We start from the raw sequence: 20,153 nt of genomic DNA, 5'->3' as shown, positions 1-20,153 counted from the left end.
ACATTTTAAGACTGTTTTGTCTTCTTTCACAGGTCAGAGGACAGAGAAAAGGCCACGGCTAGCTGATAGACTACCGAAGTCCAATGAAAAGCACAAGGAGCCACAAGCACAAAGCACAAAAAGGAAATTCAAAAGAGTTCATGAATGCAGCACGTGTGGGAAACGGTTTGCAAAACCATGTCTCGTCCGCAAGCATGAACTTACACATACTAATGAAAAACCATATCCTTGCGGACTTTGTGGAAAGTCCTTCAGTCAGGAACATTATGTTACGATACACTTTAAGAGGTGCCATGACGATGAACAGAGACGTGTCGTAAAAGAGAAGCAACATCAATGTCAGGAATGCGGGAAAATGTTTTCCTCAAGTTGCAACCTGAAAGTTCATCAGCAGGTGCACACTGGAGAAAGGCCAAACTTTCCATGTACACTCTGCGACAAGACATATTCCAGTCTTAGTAACCTGCGAAACCATGAAAACGTCCACGCTGGCTTTAGACCCTTCATGTGTTCTGATTGCGGGAAGGGGTTTTTGTCATCTGCGTGTCTAACGTTACATATGCGCAAGCATACAGGTGAGAGACCATATAAGTGCTCTCAGTGTCCTAAGGCATACGCTTGCGCAAGCAGGCTGAAAACACACCTCCAGATCCACACCGGTGAAAAGTCATTCGCCTGTCCAGACTGTGGCCTGACCTTCCTTAGGGCCTCATGCCTCAACAGGCACAAGATCACGCACACTGGGGTCAGGCCTCATCTCTGCACAATTTGTGGCCTGACTTTTGGGAGGGCCTCACACCTCAGCAGGCATGCAATTACGCACACTGGGGTGAGACCTCATCTCTGCCCAATTTGTGGAAAGACCTTCGGTCAATCTGGCGTCCTCAAAACACACCTGCGTGTTCACACCGGCGAGAAACCGCACCGTTGCACCATCTGTGGGGAGAGATTCAGGTACGTACAGATGCTCCAGACCCACCAGAAACGAGAGCATTCTGGTGAAGAGAACGAGAAGAATAGAGACCCGGAGCACAAGAACACAACAGCAGAAACCTGAACAACCTCAAACGCCAGACATTTCAAATAAACAAAGCTTAGGGCCAGTCTCATGTGAATGGTCGAATTTAAAGGAACAGTCCACCATGTTCCGATTCTGAACTACTTTGTACAGTAAGTTCCTCCGATCTGAGGTGACTTCATGCATTCCTCTTTGGTCTTTGTGCATGCCTGCACTGACCAGTTACATCAGTGGTTCTCAATCTTTTTTGAACAAACGTCCCCTTGAACTCATCATAAGCCTCTCAACGCCCCCTTGACCTCATCATAAGCCTGCCAATGCCCCCCTTAGTATTAAAAAATAAAATAGACTAATGCAACTCAATGGTAACTAAGCCCCGCCCCCACTAATGTGTAAGGTACACATTAACTCAATTCAGAGAAGAACATTCAGTGGAGGAAAAAGATGATATGCCCTTTGACTTTTCTTACATTTCTGTGGAAATTGATCATAAAACATGATCTGATCTTCCCTGAAAATAAGGAATAAACAGTGCCAGCTTTAACGAATACCACTCAAACAATTACATGTTATCATGTTTTTATTGGACTTATTTATTGGACTCATGTTTTTATTGCAAGATGTTAACATTTTCAAGAGAGGGGATGGAGTAAGTATACCCTTGGCTAAGGATCCTTCAAAAGCTACTTAAAGCAGACACTGTTTTTTCTTGCGATTCTAGTGAAGATCAGACCAATTTACACAAACATAAGAAATTCTTACAGGTGTACTAACTTGGGCCTAGTCCTCCTACTGCAGTTCAACATGGAAACATGGTGCATGGTTACCTTAATGTTGACTGTGGCTTTTTGGCCAACAACAACAGACAAGCTGAGAGCTATGCGACTATTGTTACTGTTTGTGTCATTGATGAGATGCCTTTGATGAGGAAATCTGACTGAATTATAAATACTGGCACATTTTTAGTGCTAAAGCTGAAATGAAATGATTTTGAAGACTGAATATATTGTTGAAGCTATTATTACAATATTCATGATTATTAATGACAATAGTCATTACTACCACAATAGCCATTTCTAAATTACAGTCATGCCTTTAATGCACAATGTGACAATTGTTTGTTTCCTATTATTTTCTCACTCAGATTTTTATTTTATTTGACATTGTTTTCTTGCTGCTTTTTTATGGTATTTTATGTATTGTGCTTATGTATTATGCATTATTATTGTTGTTATTTTTGTTATTATTATTATTATTACTCATGTGGGAAGTGTTTATTGTGCCACTTATGTTTGGTCAGAGAATTAAAAAAATGTTGAGCACTTGAAGTAATTCGTTTTTTCTTGGTCCTGCTTGTGTTGCTTCATTCCTCCATAGATATGAGCACCAGACACTGCGTTGATCTCTCCCTTGTACTGTATTGGCTGTGTTTGTGATGCCACTGCCTTGTCACCGATTGCATTCTGGTTAGAATTTGCACTTTGCCAGCCATTTCAATGTATTCCGGTTACCCCCCACCCATACAGTCAATATAATGTCCCTATTCAACATGTCAATTGCAAATGAGAAAAGTACCTTTGAAATATGTGTTAGATATTGACCTCTATAACCTCTGTCATCAATGCCATCTTGCCTCTCATAACTAGACCACAAGCAAAAGCAGAGAACGGGATGTTGGATATAGCTGGACCCGCAGCAGGCTTGTTGTTTCCGACAGGAGACAACAGGACAGAGGAAACAAGAAGAGGGATATGGGTATTTCACTCATGTAGGCCTACTGTATTTTCCTCAACCTACACACAGCACCAAAATGTTACGCCAGTCATAGCTGAGCAGAGTGGTGGTTAGGTAGGGAGACAATCTTAGTAGTTGCTAGTGCAAGTGTAAAGCAATAGGCCTGTAAAATGTCCTTACATCCATCATCATCCCACTTGTGTTCTCAGGCTCAACCTTTTTTGCACACACATAATATCTCTATTGTAATTGTATGCTTTCCCCACTCTGTGCAGTGTTTCCCTTTAATATTAAGTTAATGAATTATTACTTCGGTTGCATTATTTATTTTAAATACGGTATTGAATGAATTCCTTATTCAAAGTTGGTAGATCAATTTGCACTCCTAGCCGCTTGGTGGCGCCAAAGACATTTTTTTAGTACAATAATCTGAAGAAGGAACCACTGTAAATAAATACCAAAGAACATGGAAAAGTGCTTTGTTCTTTCCATGATCTGTGTAAATAAATAATGTATGATATCAGAAAGGTTCTAACGTTATAAAAGGCTGTGATTATATTCACATGAATATCGTCAAGGCGCTTCGTTTAATTAACCCGAGAAAGAAACGCGATTCCATCATGGACACAGTAAGTGCCACACTAAACCAATCCACTAAACGAAATGATAGGCAACATGCTGTTCACTAGATTAAAACTCTAGGGAGGCTATGCCTTTAGGCCTACTGTAGTTCGCATGATTCGCTTAAGTATTTTTCACTTAATGAAAAAGCATTGAAAAACAGACGACAGCAGCCCCGAGCACCCAAACAGGACAAAGACAAGACAAGACAGGACCTTAACGTCCTTGAACTGGACCTATTCATCACAACAAGTACCGTAGAATGTTAGATTACTCACAAGCAAATCAGTTCAGAGTGCTGTTATGTATTTTTTTTACATTCAGGACTTTGTTTAACATGGGTGGTGTTCTAGTAAATTATACTGCCTCTGGAGATCAACAACTAAGAAATGTGATGCATCATCATCACCAATGGAATGGGCTCATCACAGAGTCATCACTCATCAATACCTGTAGTTTCTTGTGTCTAGTCCATGCCATTTAGACTAGCCACTCCACTTGGGCTACTGGCCACATTGACTATCTTGTCCAGCTAATGAGGGATTGCATGATGGTACACACACCCTCCATGAAATCAAAGTGTCATCCCTGGTCCTACTGTAGGCTTTGCTGTTGGAGACGCAGGAGAGAGAGGCAGAGTCCTCTCAGACGTTGAGTGACCACACATCAGCCACCCAGCTGCTGAGGCTGCAAGTGGAAGACCTGCAGAAGAGACTGCAGGAGAAAGACCACAAACTCTCAGAGGCACAACAGGTAATGTGGACAAAGAAATCTGTCTAATTATGATTAGAACGATTTACTTTATATACACAATGCAGTTGATTGAGATGAACTATGGGACAGCAACACACTGGGATATTTAGAGAAAAAAAGGAATATTTACACCAGCCTATATAATAGAACTACCAACTACTAATGCAAAAGATGAACTCAAAACACACACACACACACACACACACACACACACACACACACACACACACACACACACACACACACACACACACACACACACACACAGAGAGAGAGAGAGAGAGCTGGTACTGCACAGTAGTCATCCAGGTTATGGCACAGATCGTCATGCTCAGCGGTATAAACACACTTGGAGTACCTTGGAAATATGGCCAAACCTACGTAACTATCTATGTACAGTCAGAGGCGATTCTAGGGTCAGGTGGGGCCCCGAGCAAAAATGCAAAGGAATGAACATTTGGGGGCCCCAAGCGGCTGCCTGCCTAGCCTGGTGACAAGATATGCCTCTGTGTACACTGCAGAGATGTGTGTTTTAAAAAAAAAAACAGTTATTTGCGGTCGCTAGGGGCGTCTAGATTTCTAGGCTAGGTATGCACTGTATTTAATCAATCAATAAAGAGGAATAAGATATGGGTAACTATCAAATACAGTCCAACTTTCAATTTTTTCCCCTTTTAAACGTCAAGTTCATTTTTCAGTTGCATTGTACACACATTATAGTTTATATTATATGAGGAAAAAGTTTTGACATTATTTGCCTTAATGTCATTTGTTAATATAAGGGTGTGTGATCGGTGTGTCAAAGGCTCTATGATCTGCCATCTTTGTGTAAAGATGGAACACGGAGATCAATGGGGTCAGCCCAACTCCTGCTTCCATGACTCTGGTCCGGACCAAAAACATTCTCTTCACGCAATTAGTGCTACTGCATCAAATATGTACGGACATACACCACTTCCTTTTTCTTTTCCTCATTGACACTGTCGTGTGTGTGTGTGTGTGTGTGTGTGTGTGTGTGTGTGTGTGTGTGTGTGTGTGTGTGTGTGTGTGTGTGTGTGTGTGTGTGTGTGTGTAACAGGTTATCAGAGGTTTACGAGATGAGATCCTGGTTCTCCAGAGACAGCTGGAGGCTGAGAGGAGGTAGGAGTTTGGCAAAAACACTTTAAAAAAAAAAAAAAACTTTACTTTGTTATCCATAGAACATCGATAGTGTAATGTACAGAACATGAAGAAGAAGAAAGTTTGCAAAAGGTCCTGGGCTCATATCCTGGACAAGCCTCAGATTGGGGGCCAATGGTTAGGGAGGTGGTCTGAAGATCAGAGAGTTGAAGCCGGTTCCAATTCCACCCTTAACTCTCCCTGAAGTGCCCTTGAGCAAGGCACCTAACTCTACCTTGCTCCAGGGGCCGCAACATTTACCGTAACAAAAATTACCCTGTAAATGACTTTGGATAAAAGTGTGTAATGTAATGTAATGTAATGTAATGTAATCAGAAAAAACTTCCCCTGTGTGTACACACATGTATACCTTTCATTCCAACTGATGTGAAGTCATGTTGCTGTGTTAACTTTCTTTCATTGACATTCTAGGAAGTCCCAGGATACAGGGCAACCCCAAGCCAGGAAACCACACAAGGTCCAATTTAAAAGAGCTTATAAGGTATGTGTTAATAATGTCCATGTGTGCTGATTTGTTCTAGATGTCCTGGTGATCCAAAGATGTTCCACTCTGTCAACATGTTCCACTCAAGACGTATTCTAGTCTGTTCTATTGTGTTCTATTCTATTCCATTCCTTTTTCTACAGCAGCAAGCCAGGAAACCCCACAAGGTCCAGTTCAAAAGAGTTAATGAGGTATCCGTTACTTTCCAGGCTGATCTAAAAATATATATTTATTACGTCACAGTTTTTTTCTTAAATCACTGCACTGCCATACAATTTTTTCTTATTTTACCTTCACTTCACAGGTCAGTCAGCCCAGTTCCCCTTCGTCAGAGCACTTCCACACTGCCCTCTCAGATTCCCTCCACAATGATGCAACATCAGCACAGAGAAGGCTTTCGTTGAGGTCATCAGTTAGACTAGAGGACTGGGGACCCAAACTCAACCCAGATGGAGTGCTTTTGTTACCACCAGTGGAGCATGAGGATGAGGTTGATGACATCAATGATAATGATTACATCCCTGATGAAGCTGATGACGTTATTGACATCAATGACGATAATGATGACACTGGTGACCGTAAGTTCCGAGTTTTTTTCTTTTTGTCTGTCTCAGTTCTCTTAATAATAGATATGTTGTGAATCACATTTACAGTCTTCCGATAGCAATATTATAGCACTTTTTTGTCATTGCACTTAGGAATGTTCTGCCACACACAGTTTTCATTTCTGTCATTCATCATTTCTATCATTCAAGTACATAACCAGGGGCATCATTACCCTTTCAAGTGGGAGCCCTACTAGCTTGCCCAGAGGTGACAGGCCTGTTGGTACTCAATGTTTGGGAGTACAGAATTGGAAAAAGGTCTGCAAAACTCCCAATAAGGAAAGCAGTTTCTGACAGACCTGACGACCTGTAATTGGCACCTTTTTTCTCTTCATAGAGCATAAAACCTTGTTATCATGTTTCTTTTGACGCATTGAATACCGAAAGCACAATTTTACATTTTTTTGTTCCTGACCTGTGTATGGGATGAATGGTGCCCCAGGTGCGCCATACACTACTCTCCCCAACATAGAATTTCTTTGGCTTATACATTTTTCCAAATGCAATGTTAAGAAACTAAATGCACTTTTATATCAAAATAAACATTTTTAAAGTGTTTATGTCTGTCTTTTTTCCCCCAGATCATAGGACACCGAGAAGGCCACTGCTGGCGGCCAGACTACCAAAGCACAAAGAGAAGCACAAAGAAGCACAAGGCATAAAGAGGACTTCCATTAAAACCAGAGGCCATGAATGCAGCACGTGCGGAAAATGGTTTGCAAAACCATGTCTCCTCCGCAAGCATGAACCTGTACATTCTAAAGAGAAACCATATCCTTGCGAACTTTGTGGAAAATCCTTCAGTCAAGCGCGTTACGCCAAGCTGCACTTTAAGAGGCGCCATAGCAGTGAGACCCGTGTCGTGAAAGAGAAGACTCATCAGTGTCAGGACTGCGGGAAAATGTTTTCCTCCAGTAGCAACCTGAAAACTCATCAGATAAGGCACACTGGAGACAGGGCCTATTCCTGTAAACTGTGTGACAAGAGGTATTTCACCCTGGGTAGCCTGCGAAACCATGAAAACGCACATGCTGGCGTTAGACCCTTCATGTGTTCGGACTGCGGGCAGTCGTTTACTTCTTCTTCGCAACTAACAATACACATGCGCAGGCATACGGGTGAGAGGCCATATCCGTGCTCTCAGTGTCCTAAGGCATTCGCTAGCACAGCCATTCTGAGGTCACACCTCTTGACCCACTCTGGTGAAAAGCCACACGTCTGCCCGGACTGTGGACTGACTTTCCACAGGGTCTCGACTCTCAACAGGCACAAGATCACGCACACTGGGGTGAGGGCTCATCTCTGCCCAATTTGTGGAAAGTCGTTCGGTCAAGCAAGCGTCCTCAAGACGCACCTACGCGTTCACACCGGAGACAAACCCCACCGTTGCACCATCTGTGGGGAAAGGTTCAGCCAGGTACAGACCCTTCAATCCCACCAGAAACGGGCACACTGTGAAAAAGAACAGAAAGAGCAGGCATCCAGTACAAGACAAGAACTCAACTGCAGGAACGTGGACAACTGGGTAGTGACGTCACTAAACACCTCCCTCAGATGACTAAAACCGAGGACGGATCTGATTTGAATGGTCGACTTTAATGTTGTCGATGGCTTTGATATCCAACACCATCAATGTAGCTGAGCACTTATTATTGCTACAAATGTAATTACTTAAAGGTACACTGTGCAGGAAATGGTCTGAAAAGGTACTGCAACTATGTTGCTTATTGAAACTGGGTTGCCTATTACCAAATTTGATATTTTCATGAAGGTTTACTAAGTAATAAACTAATATTGTCTTCTATGGCCCAAGTACAGTCATCTTTCAACATTCAAAATGGCGGACCATGGAGAAGATACCCCTTTGATGTAGGCCTATGAAAAGTGCAATTTTCCCAGTCATAATGAATACTTTGAATTTGACTGTGGTGGTAAGTATTCATGAAAAAATAGTGAATGGGTAGCATGAAACCTGGAAATAAACAACTTAAAATCTTACACAGTGTACCTTTAATATATTTTTAGCATCAATTGACTGAAATGAAATGTCCACTGCGAATAATGGATGTATTGTGATCCTATAGGTACATGGTATAATGTGATCCTATTGTTTAGGTAATAATAAATATTGATGACAATAATCAGGGTCAGTCTCAAGACCGTTTTCCATGGTGTTGGTCTTGTTTTGGACTTCATAGTAGTCTTGGACTTGTCTTGGTTTTGCCAAATATATTGGTCTCAACCGAGTCTGTATGTATTTTGTTCAGAGCACCGGCTATCAAAGGTCCTACAGTAGAGTTTGATAACCAATACGTATCATTTTAATTTCTTATCTGCATGTCCTTCTGACCTCATTAATCTTTTTTTTAATATTGATTCTCTCTGCTGTGTCGTCTCTCTGACCCCAATCCCTTGACTTGCAGGCTTCCTTACAGCGGCCAGTCCTTTTTAGGAAATGGAAGAGTACAAGCGCACCTTGCCTGGTGACAAATACAGCCTCTTAGGCAAGGGACATGCTTGCTGTGTGACTTAAATTACACACACAACTGCATGTGTCCAACTGCACCGTCTGGAATCATGCAAAGACGTATTTATTTCACGGCATTGCATTCCGTGTTGAGGTGCAACATAAAATGTGCGTAGAATGCGTTCATGCACAGAAAATGCATGTGCATGCATATCCTGCAGCAAGCACATCACTGGCCTTACAATCTGATACTATTGCTAAAAGGAAGAAATCTCTTGCATTGAGGGGGAGGGAGAGGAATGGTAAGCTATGGCGTGTGTGTTGTGCAGGGGTGTCAAAAGCAAAAGCAGTAATGTATTTATGGCCCAAGTAAAACACTAGCACATGGTATTGCATAGCTCTTGCACCATGTATTCCACTGTGCCTAATGAGATAGACATGATACTGGCAAAATTTAAAAACCTGGTTCTGCCCAGAACACAGATACCACTATTGATGGCAGAAACCTGAAATGTCTGCTCTACTCTGCTCTGAGAAAAACAAAAACTCCTTGTGGTTGACCTTGTGTGTCTTATTCAGTGTGTGAACCTGCACTCACTCTGGGCTGCTCTTTTTGGGTCCATGCACCTGCCTATTTCAAACATCTACAGCGCAACAATATCCCTGTTAACTTTCAAAACCTAAAAACCAAAAAAGGAAATCCAATAAACAGAGAATCAACTGAACCCCACCCATGTGGAAAGTGAACGAATTAGATAATGTTATTTACCATCTTGTGCCGTATCCTAATTCGGACTGTGTTGTTTTATTTATCTATTTATTTTGTGTTGTCTTTCTTCTTCTAATGCTAATTTAAAAAAAAATAAAGTTAAAAAAAGAGTCACTCTCACAATTTCATAAAAACTTCATCATTCAACACCATCATTCTTGTTGAGTGATTGTCAGACAGAGGTGTGAAAAGTGAAATTAGAGGTTTATTAAAATGTGCTAGGGTTTCCTTTGCCACACTTCACTTTCTACTTTACCCTTTGACCTCTGCTGTCAGGTTTCAGGCTTCTTACCCTCAGCCATGAGTCCTGAAAACTGTGTTCATCTCAGCAAGCATAGGTTTCCGTTCTGGAATTATGTATATGTTAGTAATGTAGTACAATAATATACAAGACTGGAGGGTTGTGGGTGGGAAATGGCTTTCTGGTTGTGTCCCAATTCTTCTCAGACCTTGGACCGACCAATTTGACTTTGTAAAGGTGTGCTTGATAGTCATGTGGTTATGTGACTAATGTCTTGGCAAGTTGAAGAGAGCCAGATCCCTCTGGAAGAGTTTTAAATTGTTTTTACCTTTTGGCCAATTTTCTCAAAATACAATAATGCATACCACGTAGGCCTATAGTGTGGATTCTGGTCCCCTATTACATCCTCTCTTATACAAAGCGGATTCCAAAAAAGTTGGGACACTTTGTATGTTGTGAATAAAATCAAAATGCTGGCATTTTCAAAACTTTCAATATGTTAACAAGGTACAACATTATGTACAGACAACAAATCAGTTGTTAAAGTCAAGCAGAATTATTGTTTTGAGGTAATTATGCGATCATTTAAAATTTCACCCTTGCAACAAATCCCAAAAAAGTTGGGACAGGGCCAATAAAATGCTTTTTATATTGGATAAGACTAAACACAACACAAGGGATGAGACTGAATAGTTAAATACTTTGACTGATGGCATAATTGTATTCAAAAAATAGATATTTTGATATGCGAGACATGATTTCAGCAGCTTAACTGATAGGTGTGTTCTTCAACTTGTTTACCTTTTTGTTATGCTTAATATGTAGCATATCCTGACTGCAAGAAAACAATTTTGTGACCTGTTTACTCTTATGATGGAACCACACTGTTGGAACATAGTAGAGATTGAAATTTGCCACCATTATGGGGCAATATCTAAAGGCGGTGCTCCAAAATATAATGCCTTGGTAGCTATGTTTGCTGTTTAAAGTCTGTATGTATCATTCAACATTCATTTTTATGCTCTACATGAGTTAGAAGATCCTAACCAAGTCACCTCTGCACCCCCTTACCATCATATATGCTGTCTTTCAGACTGACCACTAAATCAAGCTGAAGTATTCATTTTCTATATAACCTGGAGGGTGCATGTCTCCATAATTTTCAAAAAGGATTAAATATTTTCCATTCTGTAATCAGAGGACAGTTTCACATGTCTCCTAGGTCCATAGAATGAGCTTTTCCGCATGCAACACTGTTTAATGTCTGCATCATGTGCATTAATCAAGTGTTGTGTTTATGGTCATTTTTTCGAGAGCTGTCACTGTTGGAGTGTCATAGTTTGCTTATTGACCACGAGTATGTCATGATCTCATAATTCGTGCAATGATTACACAGAACTCTATATTACGGAAATAGGCCTTATATGCTTGCAATTTTGATACTTCAATCTTTCTGTGTAATAGATAAGTAATTAGTCCCTCAAAATCTTCACTGCTGAGTGCCACAGCCTCTATGTGATGGTATTTTATTTGTGCATTCATGTTGCCAGTCAATATAGTTCCTTTTAAAATATTCTTCCTTGTGTAATTTTTAGAATTATCCAACTATTACAACATGTTTTGGCCCTGTCCCAACTTTTTTGAGATTTGTTGCATGGGTCAAATTTTAAATGATCACATAATTACCTCAACAAATAATTCTGCTCGACTTTAACAACTGATATGTTGTCTGTACATAATGCTCTACCTTATTAACATATTAGATGTTTTGAAAATGCCAGCATTTTGATTTTATTCACAGAATACAAAGTGTCCCAACTTTTTTGGAATCCGCTTGTATTACACAAATGTGCATTAGGCATGGGCGGATGCTTAGGCCTACATCCAACAGGTTTTCATGTTCATACACAGCTTGGATTTGAATATGCATGAAAATGACGTTATGGTTGCGTAATATTCCACATAGTGTTAACATATTGTAGGGTACCCGGTAATATTTTTTTAACACGGTTCTCTTGTTTGTCTCTGTTCTCATCACTCCATTACTTTACCTTTATTGTCAAATTATTGCGCAAGAGATTGGTAGTAGTTATTCATTATTATTATTATTATTATTATTATTATTGTTATTATTATTATTATTATTATTATTATTATTATTATTATTATTATTAGTCATTCAAGCAAAGTTAGTAGGTCAATTGGCTCTCCAGGACGCTTGGTGGCGCTACCGAAGCTGATTTAGGTACGATACACGGCTGAAGCTGAAGAGGGAACCATTAGAAAAAAATAAACAAATGTGTAAACAGGCTACACGAAGGTACACGCTCACGAAGTCGTAAATGCGTTTTAATAAAGATGAAAAACAAATAGATAGTCTTCATGGATACAGTAAGTCCCAGATTAAATGCGTGCCCTTTTTACAATGAGTAACGAAATCACTAGGGGCCTACATGATTGTTGAAACTGTTTCGGACTATCTAGCACACACAGGCACTTGATAATGGAACTCATGCGACATGCCCAATAAGCCAGTATGTTACCCACTCGTATCGACCAGGCACATACATGCATTAATTTCGTGGAACTTTATTTTGTGATCAAGTTTTGTGTAGGCGTACATCTTCATTGTGGTGGTCTCTTCGTTTCCAGTGTGCAAAAGCCATCATTGTGTTGGTCCACTGTGTTCGCGTTTTTCCTCCAGCAAAAGCGATTCGAGTAGTTGATCAAGCGGGTTGTCTGCTTGTTGCATGCAGCTAAGGATCAAATGCGTGGTGTTACAATGTAGCCTACCATATTGATGGGACTTCTGTACATGTCTGAATTGTGGTAGCCAAACAATGGTTAAAATAGCTGCTTGCAATTTAGGGCCTATTGCAAACTGCAGAATCTCTGCATTACTGATTTGGACAACCACAATCCTGTAAAAACACACAACTTTAGTTTTTCATTAGGGATTGCTCCCTCACAATTATTTCTGAAATCAAAATGTCATCTGGGGTAGCCCTTACGAAAATGGACCATGGTTTATTATTACTATAATGATCATATGGTTCTACCATGGTATGTCATGATTACTTTGGGACACTGTGTGAGATATTTAGTTGTTTATTTCCAGACTTCATGCTGCTCATTCACTAATGTTACCTTTTTCATGAATACTTACCACCACCATCAAATTCTAAGTATTCATTATGACTGGAAAAATGGCATTTTTCATACATGAAAAGGGGGATCTTCTCCATGGTCCGCCATTTTGAATTTCCAAAAATATTCATTTTTAGCTGCAAAAATGACTCTACTTGGACCATACTAGAAAATATTTGTTTATTTAGTAAACTTTCATGTAAAGATCACATTTGGCAATAGGCAGCCCAGTGTCAATGAGGTGCATGGTTAAACCATAGTCACGAACCATGATTTTCTTGTTACCCAATATAACACGAAACTTGTGAATAACAATATGTGAGTAGCCGTAGTGTAATGGCTAGGGAGTTGGACTCTAGATCACAGGATTGCAGGTTCGAATCCTGCCCTCACCATTCCATACACCTCCATCCATGGCTGAAGTGCCCTTGAGCAAGGCACCTAACATTGATACAGACACTGTAACTAACCAATAGCCTGTAAGTCCCTTCGGATAAAAAAAGCATCAGCTCACTGTAATGTAATGAAGAACTTTTAACCATGGTTAGTTGTCAAGAGTAAAACCATGGTTCATTTTTGAGTTAAACGAAGGTAAATCCATAGTTAAATCATGGTTAAATCCATAGTTAAACCATGGGCAAATCATAGTCAAACCATGGTTGAATCATAGTTGAGCCATGGTCGAACTATAGTCAAAGTATAGTCAATCAATGGTTAAACCATAGTCACAAACCGTGCTCAAAAAAACGTGACAACTATGAGTAACTAAAACCATGGTTCAGTTCTCATGGTAAAACCATGGTCCATTTTAATAAGGGATACGATAACCGATAATTAGGCCTACCGTCTTTTCAGGGCCAATACCGATACCCGGTATGTTCACATTTTCATATTTAATATAATATATTGATATAATCTACTCCTCAGCGGTGAAGAGCGTCTTAACAGGTTCCATCATCACCTGGTAGGAACTACAAAGAATAGTGCACACACCTTTCTTCTGCACACTTGTTTTGCACCAGCCATGCGTTTCATTACAAGCAGAGGTGTCAAAAGTAAAAGTAAAAGTTAAAAAAAGAAGCACATTTACTTCCAATTCAAGTAACTTATCTGAGTAACCAGTAGACCGGTAGAATGTGGTCATCTTAGATACCATTTGACCAGTTCCCACGTTTTCATTAAATTTACCAATATTTTAATCGGTAAAACATTATATCGGGCCGATATATTTTTTAAAAAAGCCCATATCGGCAGATATTTCAGTGGACTGATATACCGGTATAGTGCATCTCTAATCTGTGGTCTTAGGCCTTGCTCTTCAACGTGCCGGCACAGGAGAGAGAGGCAGAGTCCTCCCAGACGTTGAGTGACCACACATCAGCCACCCAGCTGCTGAGGCTGCAAGTGGAAGACCTGCAGAAGAGACTGCAGGAGAAAGACCACAAACTCTCAGAGGCACAACAGGTACATGTGGACAATATATCAGATGGAACAGGACAACATAGTCCTTTTTAATGTTCATAATATACTGTAATGCTTCATAAAAATCAAACCATTAAAATTTCGGCTTCATATCTTTGTCTTCTTACATATTGCTCTTGAAATATAGCTAAACATACCAACAAAGATTTTCAATATGGCAGGTAGACCAAGAGAAGTCGTCAAGAAGTTTGTGTCACCAATGAACCAAAGTGGGATCTAGTCCAGCCTCCTAAATGGGCATGACTTTCCCATGGCATGGGGCACCTAAGTCACGCCCTCTACTTCCTGGTTCATGGGGCAGAGGGAGTCAAAAAATTGAATGGAAGTGAACGAGGTGAGTCGTGGTGGATTTGTGGTGCATAAGTGGAGGTCCAAGGTTTGGATTGGTGTCGAATGTCGAAAAACCACTCATTTCAAGCCGAGTAATTATTTTTTGACTCCCTCTGCCCCATGAACTAGGAAGTAGAGGGCGTGACTTAGGTGCCCCATGGCACTCTCCTATAATGTCCTAAAGGGGGCATGGCTGCCATAGGATAGCAGTTTAGAGCCCTACGCCATATGGACTCTCTGGAAGAAACTCCTCATGAATTGTCTCTACCTACCTTATCAATCGTCTTTATTTCTTGATCTGTCTGTCTCTTCATCTTTTTTTTTGTCCTTACACAATGACACCACGTGTGTGTGTGTGTGTGTGTGTGTGTGTGTGTGTGTGTGTGTGTGTGTGTGTGTGTGTGTGTGTGTGTGTGTGTGTGTGTGTGTAACAGGTTATCAGAGGTTTACGAGATGAGATCCTGGATCTCCAGAGGCAGCTGGAGGCTGAGAGGAGGTAGGAGTTTTGGCCATACGGAAAAATAACTTGGATTTCCAGTGACATTATTTTTTTAATCACAATAAGATACAATATAACCAGGGTCCTAAATTAAAAATTTTCACCACCAGCCAAAATGCCTAGTAGATGAGATCTTCCTAGCACACACCCACTCACTATTTGGTCAAGGTGGCTAGTAATTTGGTCGTTTCAACAAGCCAAAATGAAATTTCACCAGCATTTGGCTGGTGTTAATTCAGAGCCCTGAATATAACTTCAAATCATAGTACATTGGGCAGAATCAAATTACACATACATGGAACACATGCATGGAACATACATGGTGTGATGCACAGAAAATGAAGAAAACCTCCCCCCTTAGTATCTCTCTCTCTCTCTCTCTCTCTCTCTCTCTCTCTCTCTCTCTCTCTCTCTCTCTCTCTCTCTCTCTCTCTCTCTCTCACACACACACACACACACACACACACACACACACACACACACACACACACACACACACACACACACACACACACACACACACACACACACACAAAGTTTCATCCATATACTGATGTGTGTCAGTTCATGTTGCTGTGTTAACTGTCCGTTGTTGACCTTCCAGGAAGTCCCAGGATGCAGTGCAACAGCCAGCCAGGAAACCACACAAGGACCAACTCAAAAGAGAGGAGGAGGTATCTCTTACTATTCACTGGGTGGATTCCAATATGCGGACTCCCGTCCTCCCTTGCTCACTTGCCTGCTTGTGACCTCGTGATGACGTCACTGCAGACAATTCAATATATTGCAAAAGCACAATTCTAATGTAATTTTCTCATTTTCCCTCGGGATGGTGAATGAAAAACAGTCCCTTCAAAGTTGTTATGCCTAGGCTGACAGCGGGGAAACTTTATTGTTTTCTCCACGGAGGCAGGGCCAGAAGGCAGGTCGACGCCAGAAGCACAAGTGGAGGACGGGAGTCTGCATATTGGAATGCACCCTCTATGTGTGCTGTTTTGTGCTAGATGAGTGCTAGATGGGCCAAATACAATGGCCCACTATGATTAACAATGAAGATGTATTTTTGTTATGTTTTGTTCTATTTTAATTTATTCTATTCCTTCAAACTTGCTTCCCAGGACTGCATACCTCCTCCATCCCTATCACCAACCTACACGTCAGAACCCCTACAAACAGACCACTTTGGCACTTATGCAACAGAGGGTTCCGCACAGGATCAAGATGGGCCCAAAAGCCTGTCTATCACACCAGGGGACTGTCCTGTCCATTCACATGTAAGAACAATCACCAGAAGGGAGTTGTGGTAGTGTGAATAAATGTGTACATTAGTTTTGTCTGTACTTTCCAGAGTAGAGTGATCTCAGAGTAGAGTGATCTCAGAAAAAGGTGCATCATATCACAATTTCTGTTTTTGATTCATTACACTAACCTGCATTTACTGTGTTCCTTTCACTTCACAGGTCAGTCAGCCCAGTTCCCCTTCCTCAAAGAACCAACACACTGCCCTCTCAGATTCCCTCCACAACGATGCAACACCATCACAGCAGAGGATGTCCTTGAGAACGTTATCAGTTAGACTGGAGGACTGGGGACCCAAACTCAACCCAGATGGAGTGCTTTTGTTGCCACCAGCGGAGCATGACAACGACGACAATGAAGTTGGCGACATCAATGATGATAACGATCACATCCCTGATGATGATGACATCAATGATAGTGATGATGGTGGCCATTTTGGAAATGATGCAGATAGTGATTACACTCCTGAGCGTAAGTTCTGGAACCGTTTCCCAGTTTCACTCTTGCTGCATTTTTATGGGCCTTCAGCAAGTACTTAAAGTGATGGTTCGGACTAGATTCACCCTAATGCCATTTGAACTGTGACATCCATCCAGTAGTCCACCCTAAGAGTTTTCTGGCTTGGGCGAACATTAACAGAGTTACCGAGTTATTGTATGGTTATTTCGAATAGTTTGCCGGGCATTCGCCTTATCTCCAAACATACCCCACAAAAATCACATGTCATGACACCAAACTTCTACAGTAGTACAAATATGGTCTCTACTCACAAAACGAAGCATTTGGAAGTTTATTATTATCTCCTATTATTATTACCTGCTAAAGTCTTTGTCTTTTAATGGCTTTCTAGGTCAGAAACCACAGACAAGGCCATGTTTGCCTGTAGCACAACAAAAACAAAAGAAGGCACCCAGTAAAGCCAGAGTTCATGAATGTGGCACGTGCTGCAAACGGTTTGCTGCCCCATCTGCCCTCCGCATTCATGAAAGGGTCCATACTAAAGAAAGACCATATCCTTGCGGACTTTGTGGAAAAGCCTTCAGTACGGCAGGTAACCATAAGATGCACATTAAGAGACGGCATGGAGGCGGACAGTCCTCAGGTCAGGCATCCACAGGAAGTAGAAAAACACACGGCCAAGAGGGAGATGCGCAAACTGGAAAGAAACTGTTTGCCTCCTCTTCGCGGCTAAAGCGACACATGGGCAGGCATACGGGTGAGAAACCCCATCGTTGCTCTCAGTGTCCTATGGCGTTCACCAGCTCATCCAATCTGAAGGCACACTGTCGGACGCACACAGGTGAGAAGCCTCATGCGTGCTCGACCTGTGAGAAGCGTTTCGGCTGTAAGGAAAGTCTTCGCTATCATCAAGTGACTCACACCAACGAGAGGCCGTTTCTCTGTCCGTTATGCGGCAAGACATACAAGTATGAGAGGGACCTAAGTCGACACCAGCAGGCTCACACTGGGGACAAGCCATACACCTGCGCGGACTGTGGACAGACTTTTGGGAGGTCCTCAAACCTCACCAGGCATCGGATTACGCACACAGGAAACAGGACTCACCTGTGCGCCGTTTGTGGTAAGACCTTCCGTCGCCCAGACGACCTCAAGGTACACCAGCGTGTTCACACTGGAGAGAAACCCTACGTCTGCACCATCTGTGGGGAGAGATTCAGCTACGTACAGACCCTCCAGTCCCACCAGAAACGAGAGCACTATAGAGAAGAGAGTGAGGAGAAGAATAGCTCAACTCATGTACTAGATCCTGAACAACCGGAATAATTGATTGTGCCTTTTATGACCAAATGCCTTTTATGACCAAATCTGTCTTAATAAATATTGCTCATGAAATACGTATGTATTTTCGTGCTAATGGCCCAACATGACAATTGTGAAGATTGGATGAATGTATCGTGTTGCATTCATTATGGTTGGTACACTTGTAAAGGTTGCGCCATAAACACTACCGGTCAAAAGTTTGGGGTCACCACACCCAAAAAAATAACTGAGAAATTTAGTAGGGTGACCCCAACTTTTTGAATGGTAGTGGTAGTGTCCGACAGTTTTATGAGGTACTCATGAGAAGCTGTGATGTGTACAACATATGAACTTGAGATGAAAATTGTGAATGAAGCACACTGTGTTGTTGCTAGATTTTCTGCTAGTGTAATTACTAACAGCAAAGTTATATGGACGTTCTGCTCACATTTTTGTCTTTTGGGTAATGGTATTTAATAATGATGATAATGCTGCTGTGATATCAAAGTGCTGAGTGTGATGGAGGCCAACTAGCCGGGTGTGGCGTGGAACGTTTGTAAACCTCCCTCCCGAGGCCTCAATATAGTGCGACAGCGTTGGGCTATCGGACCGACCCTTTAGCTCAGCGGTCTCGTACTCTGCCTCCCATAGCCAAATCGATGTAGTTGTTGAGGTGGTGAGTTTGTGGCCCCGAGGGGGACGAACTGCGTGGGAACACCTCCATCACAGTGGTGCCGTTGACCCGGGATGGGAGTGAGGTTTAGGGGGCAGTGGTGGACAAAGTAAAAGTAAAAGTAAAAAAAAGAAACACAGTTTCTTACCAACACAGGTAACTTATCTGAGTAAAACTAGACCAATGTACTTGTCTTACAATAAGCTGATACTGCACAGGTTGGGTTGAGTTTGTGGTGGGTCCTTGTTGGGTTTTTACTGTTTTTCAGTAATAACAAAGTCTATCTCAATAGGTAGGTAAAATGGAGTAAACGGTGTAACAGCTATGTAATATCATGTGCTACTGTTGTAATTACACTACAAAAGTACTTTTACTTTTACTTTGTCCACCACTGCTAGGGGGGATAGTGTAACGATGGCCAACTAGCAGAGTGCCTCGCAGAATGTTAGTAAACCTCCCTCCGGAGGCCTCAATATAGTGAAGTGAAAGCCCAGTGGGAAACTCCAACTCCCATTGTCATTGTGACACAGCACCCCACAGCACACAAGTGAACACTGCACACAATGAAAATGCATTTATGCCTCACCCGTGCAAGGGGGCAGCCCTCAAAGGCACCCCTGGGGAGCAGTGCGGCAGGACGGTACCATGCTCTGGGTACCTCAGTCACTTCCTCACTACCTCAGTACCTCTACCACATGGGGATGTACTGTAATTCACTAATTATGATTCATTAATTGCCTTAATCAACAATATTTGTGCAAGTGAATCCCAGTTTCCAAGTCACATGTATTGCAAATCAGGCAAAAATATGTAATATTCCACCGAAACACCTCTGCCCCATCATCAAAAAGCAAAGCAAGTAGCAGCAAGCACAGCAATGGCTGTAGGCCTACTGCGTCTGTTGGAGGATGTTACATTGAGGCCTATCTTTTATCTGTTCTCGAATGGATTCAAGCTTCAGAGAGCATACTTCCACCATAGATAGATAGATTTTTGACTGAAGGACAACTCAATTTGTTGCTCTTTTGATTATTGATTGTCACACACAAAAATGTCTTTTGTGTATATCGGCCTAATATAGCCTAGGCCAG

The 20,153-nt window shown here is 41.6% G+C and overlaps 3 protein-coding genes across 3 annotated transcripts in view; all 3 read left to right on the top strand.

Moving 5' to 3' along the window:
- Window positions 1-1,088, top strand: part of LOC134447109 (zinc finger and SCAN domain-containing protein 2-like) — a 40,605-nt gene extending 39,517 nt beyond the window's left edge. Inside the window, exon 11 of the mRNA XM_063196394.1 lies at window positions 33-1,088. Coding sequence (XP_063052464.1) covers window positions 33-1,057 — 1,025 coding nt within the window. The 3' untranslated portion in view covers window positions 1,058-1,088. The remainder of the gene's footprint in view (window positions 1-32) is intronic.
- A 2,082-nt stretch (window positions 1,089-3,170) lies between these two features.
- LOC134447353 (zinc finger protein 583-like) lies at window positions 3,171-8,535 on the top strand. The gene is made up of 7 exons (XM_063196785.1): window positions 3,171-3,381; window positions 3,977-4,126; window positions 5,205-5,266; window positions 5,717-5,786; window positions 5,933-5,980; window positions 6,094-6,367; window positions 6,976-8,535. The coding sequence occupies exons 1-7, from the start codon at window positions 3,316-3,318 to the stop codon at window positions 7,950-7,952; spliced, it is 1,647 nt and encodes a 548-aa protein (XP_063052855.1). The 5' UTR covers window positions 3,171-3,315; the 3' UTR covers window positions 7,953-8,535.
- A 3,651-nt stretch (window positions 8,536-12,186) lies between these two features.
- Window positions 12,187-18,431, top strand: LOC134445842 (zinc finger protein 768-like). The gene is made up of 7 exons (XM_063194963.1): window positions 12,187-12,262; window positions 14,327-14,482; window positions 15,265-15,326; window positions 15,934-16,003; window positions 16,448-16,603; window positions 16,790-17,099; window positions 17,479-18,431. Exons 1-7 carry the CDS (start codon window positions 12,254-12,256, stop codon window positions 18,411-18,413), a joined length of 1,698 nt encoding a protein of 565 aa, XP_063051033.1. The 5' UTR covers window positions 12,187-12,253; the 3' UTR covers window positions 18,414-18,431.
- Window positions 18,432-20,153: the final 1,722 nt, after the last annotated feature.

Source organism: Engraulis encrasicolus, chromosome 1 (assembly GCF_034702125.1).
Source record: "Engraulis encrasicolus isolate BLACKSEA-1 chromosome 1, IST_EnEncr_1.0, whole genome shotgun sequence".
In the NCBI taxonomy this organism is placed as follows: domain Eukaryota; kingdom Metazoa; phylum Chordata; class Actinopteri; order Clupeiformes; family Engraulidae; genus Engraulis; species Engraulis encrasicolus.
Note: the sequence above shows the minus strand (reverse complement) of the source record. Positions and strands in the feature narration are given on the sequence as shown.

Excerpts from the sequence above, each read along its gene's own strand:
- LOC134445842 (XM_063194963.1), top strand. Across the intron at positions 16,004-16,447 it reads AACTCAAAAGAGAGGAGGAG|GACTGCATACCTCCTCCATC; the intron begins GTATCTCTTACT and ends CTTGCTTCCCAG. Across the intron at positions 17,100-17,478 it reads TAGTGATTACACTCCTGAGC|GTCAGAAACCACAGACAAGG; the intron begins GTAAGTTCTGGA and ends ATGGCTTTCTAG.
- LOC134447353 (XM_063196785.1), top strand. The coding sequence starts at position 3,316 with ATGAATATCGTCAAGGCGCTTCGTTTAATTAACCCGAGAAAGAAACGC. Across the intron at positions 3,382-3,976 it reads GCGATTCCATCATGGACACA|GCTTTGCTGTTGGAGACGCA; the intron begins GTAAGTGCCACA and ends GTCCTACTGTAG. Across the intron at positions 4,127-5,204 it reads AACTCTCAGAGGCACAACAG|GTTATCAGAGGTTTACGAGA; the intron begins GTAATGTGGACA and ends TGTGTGTAACAG.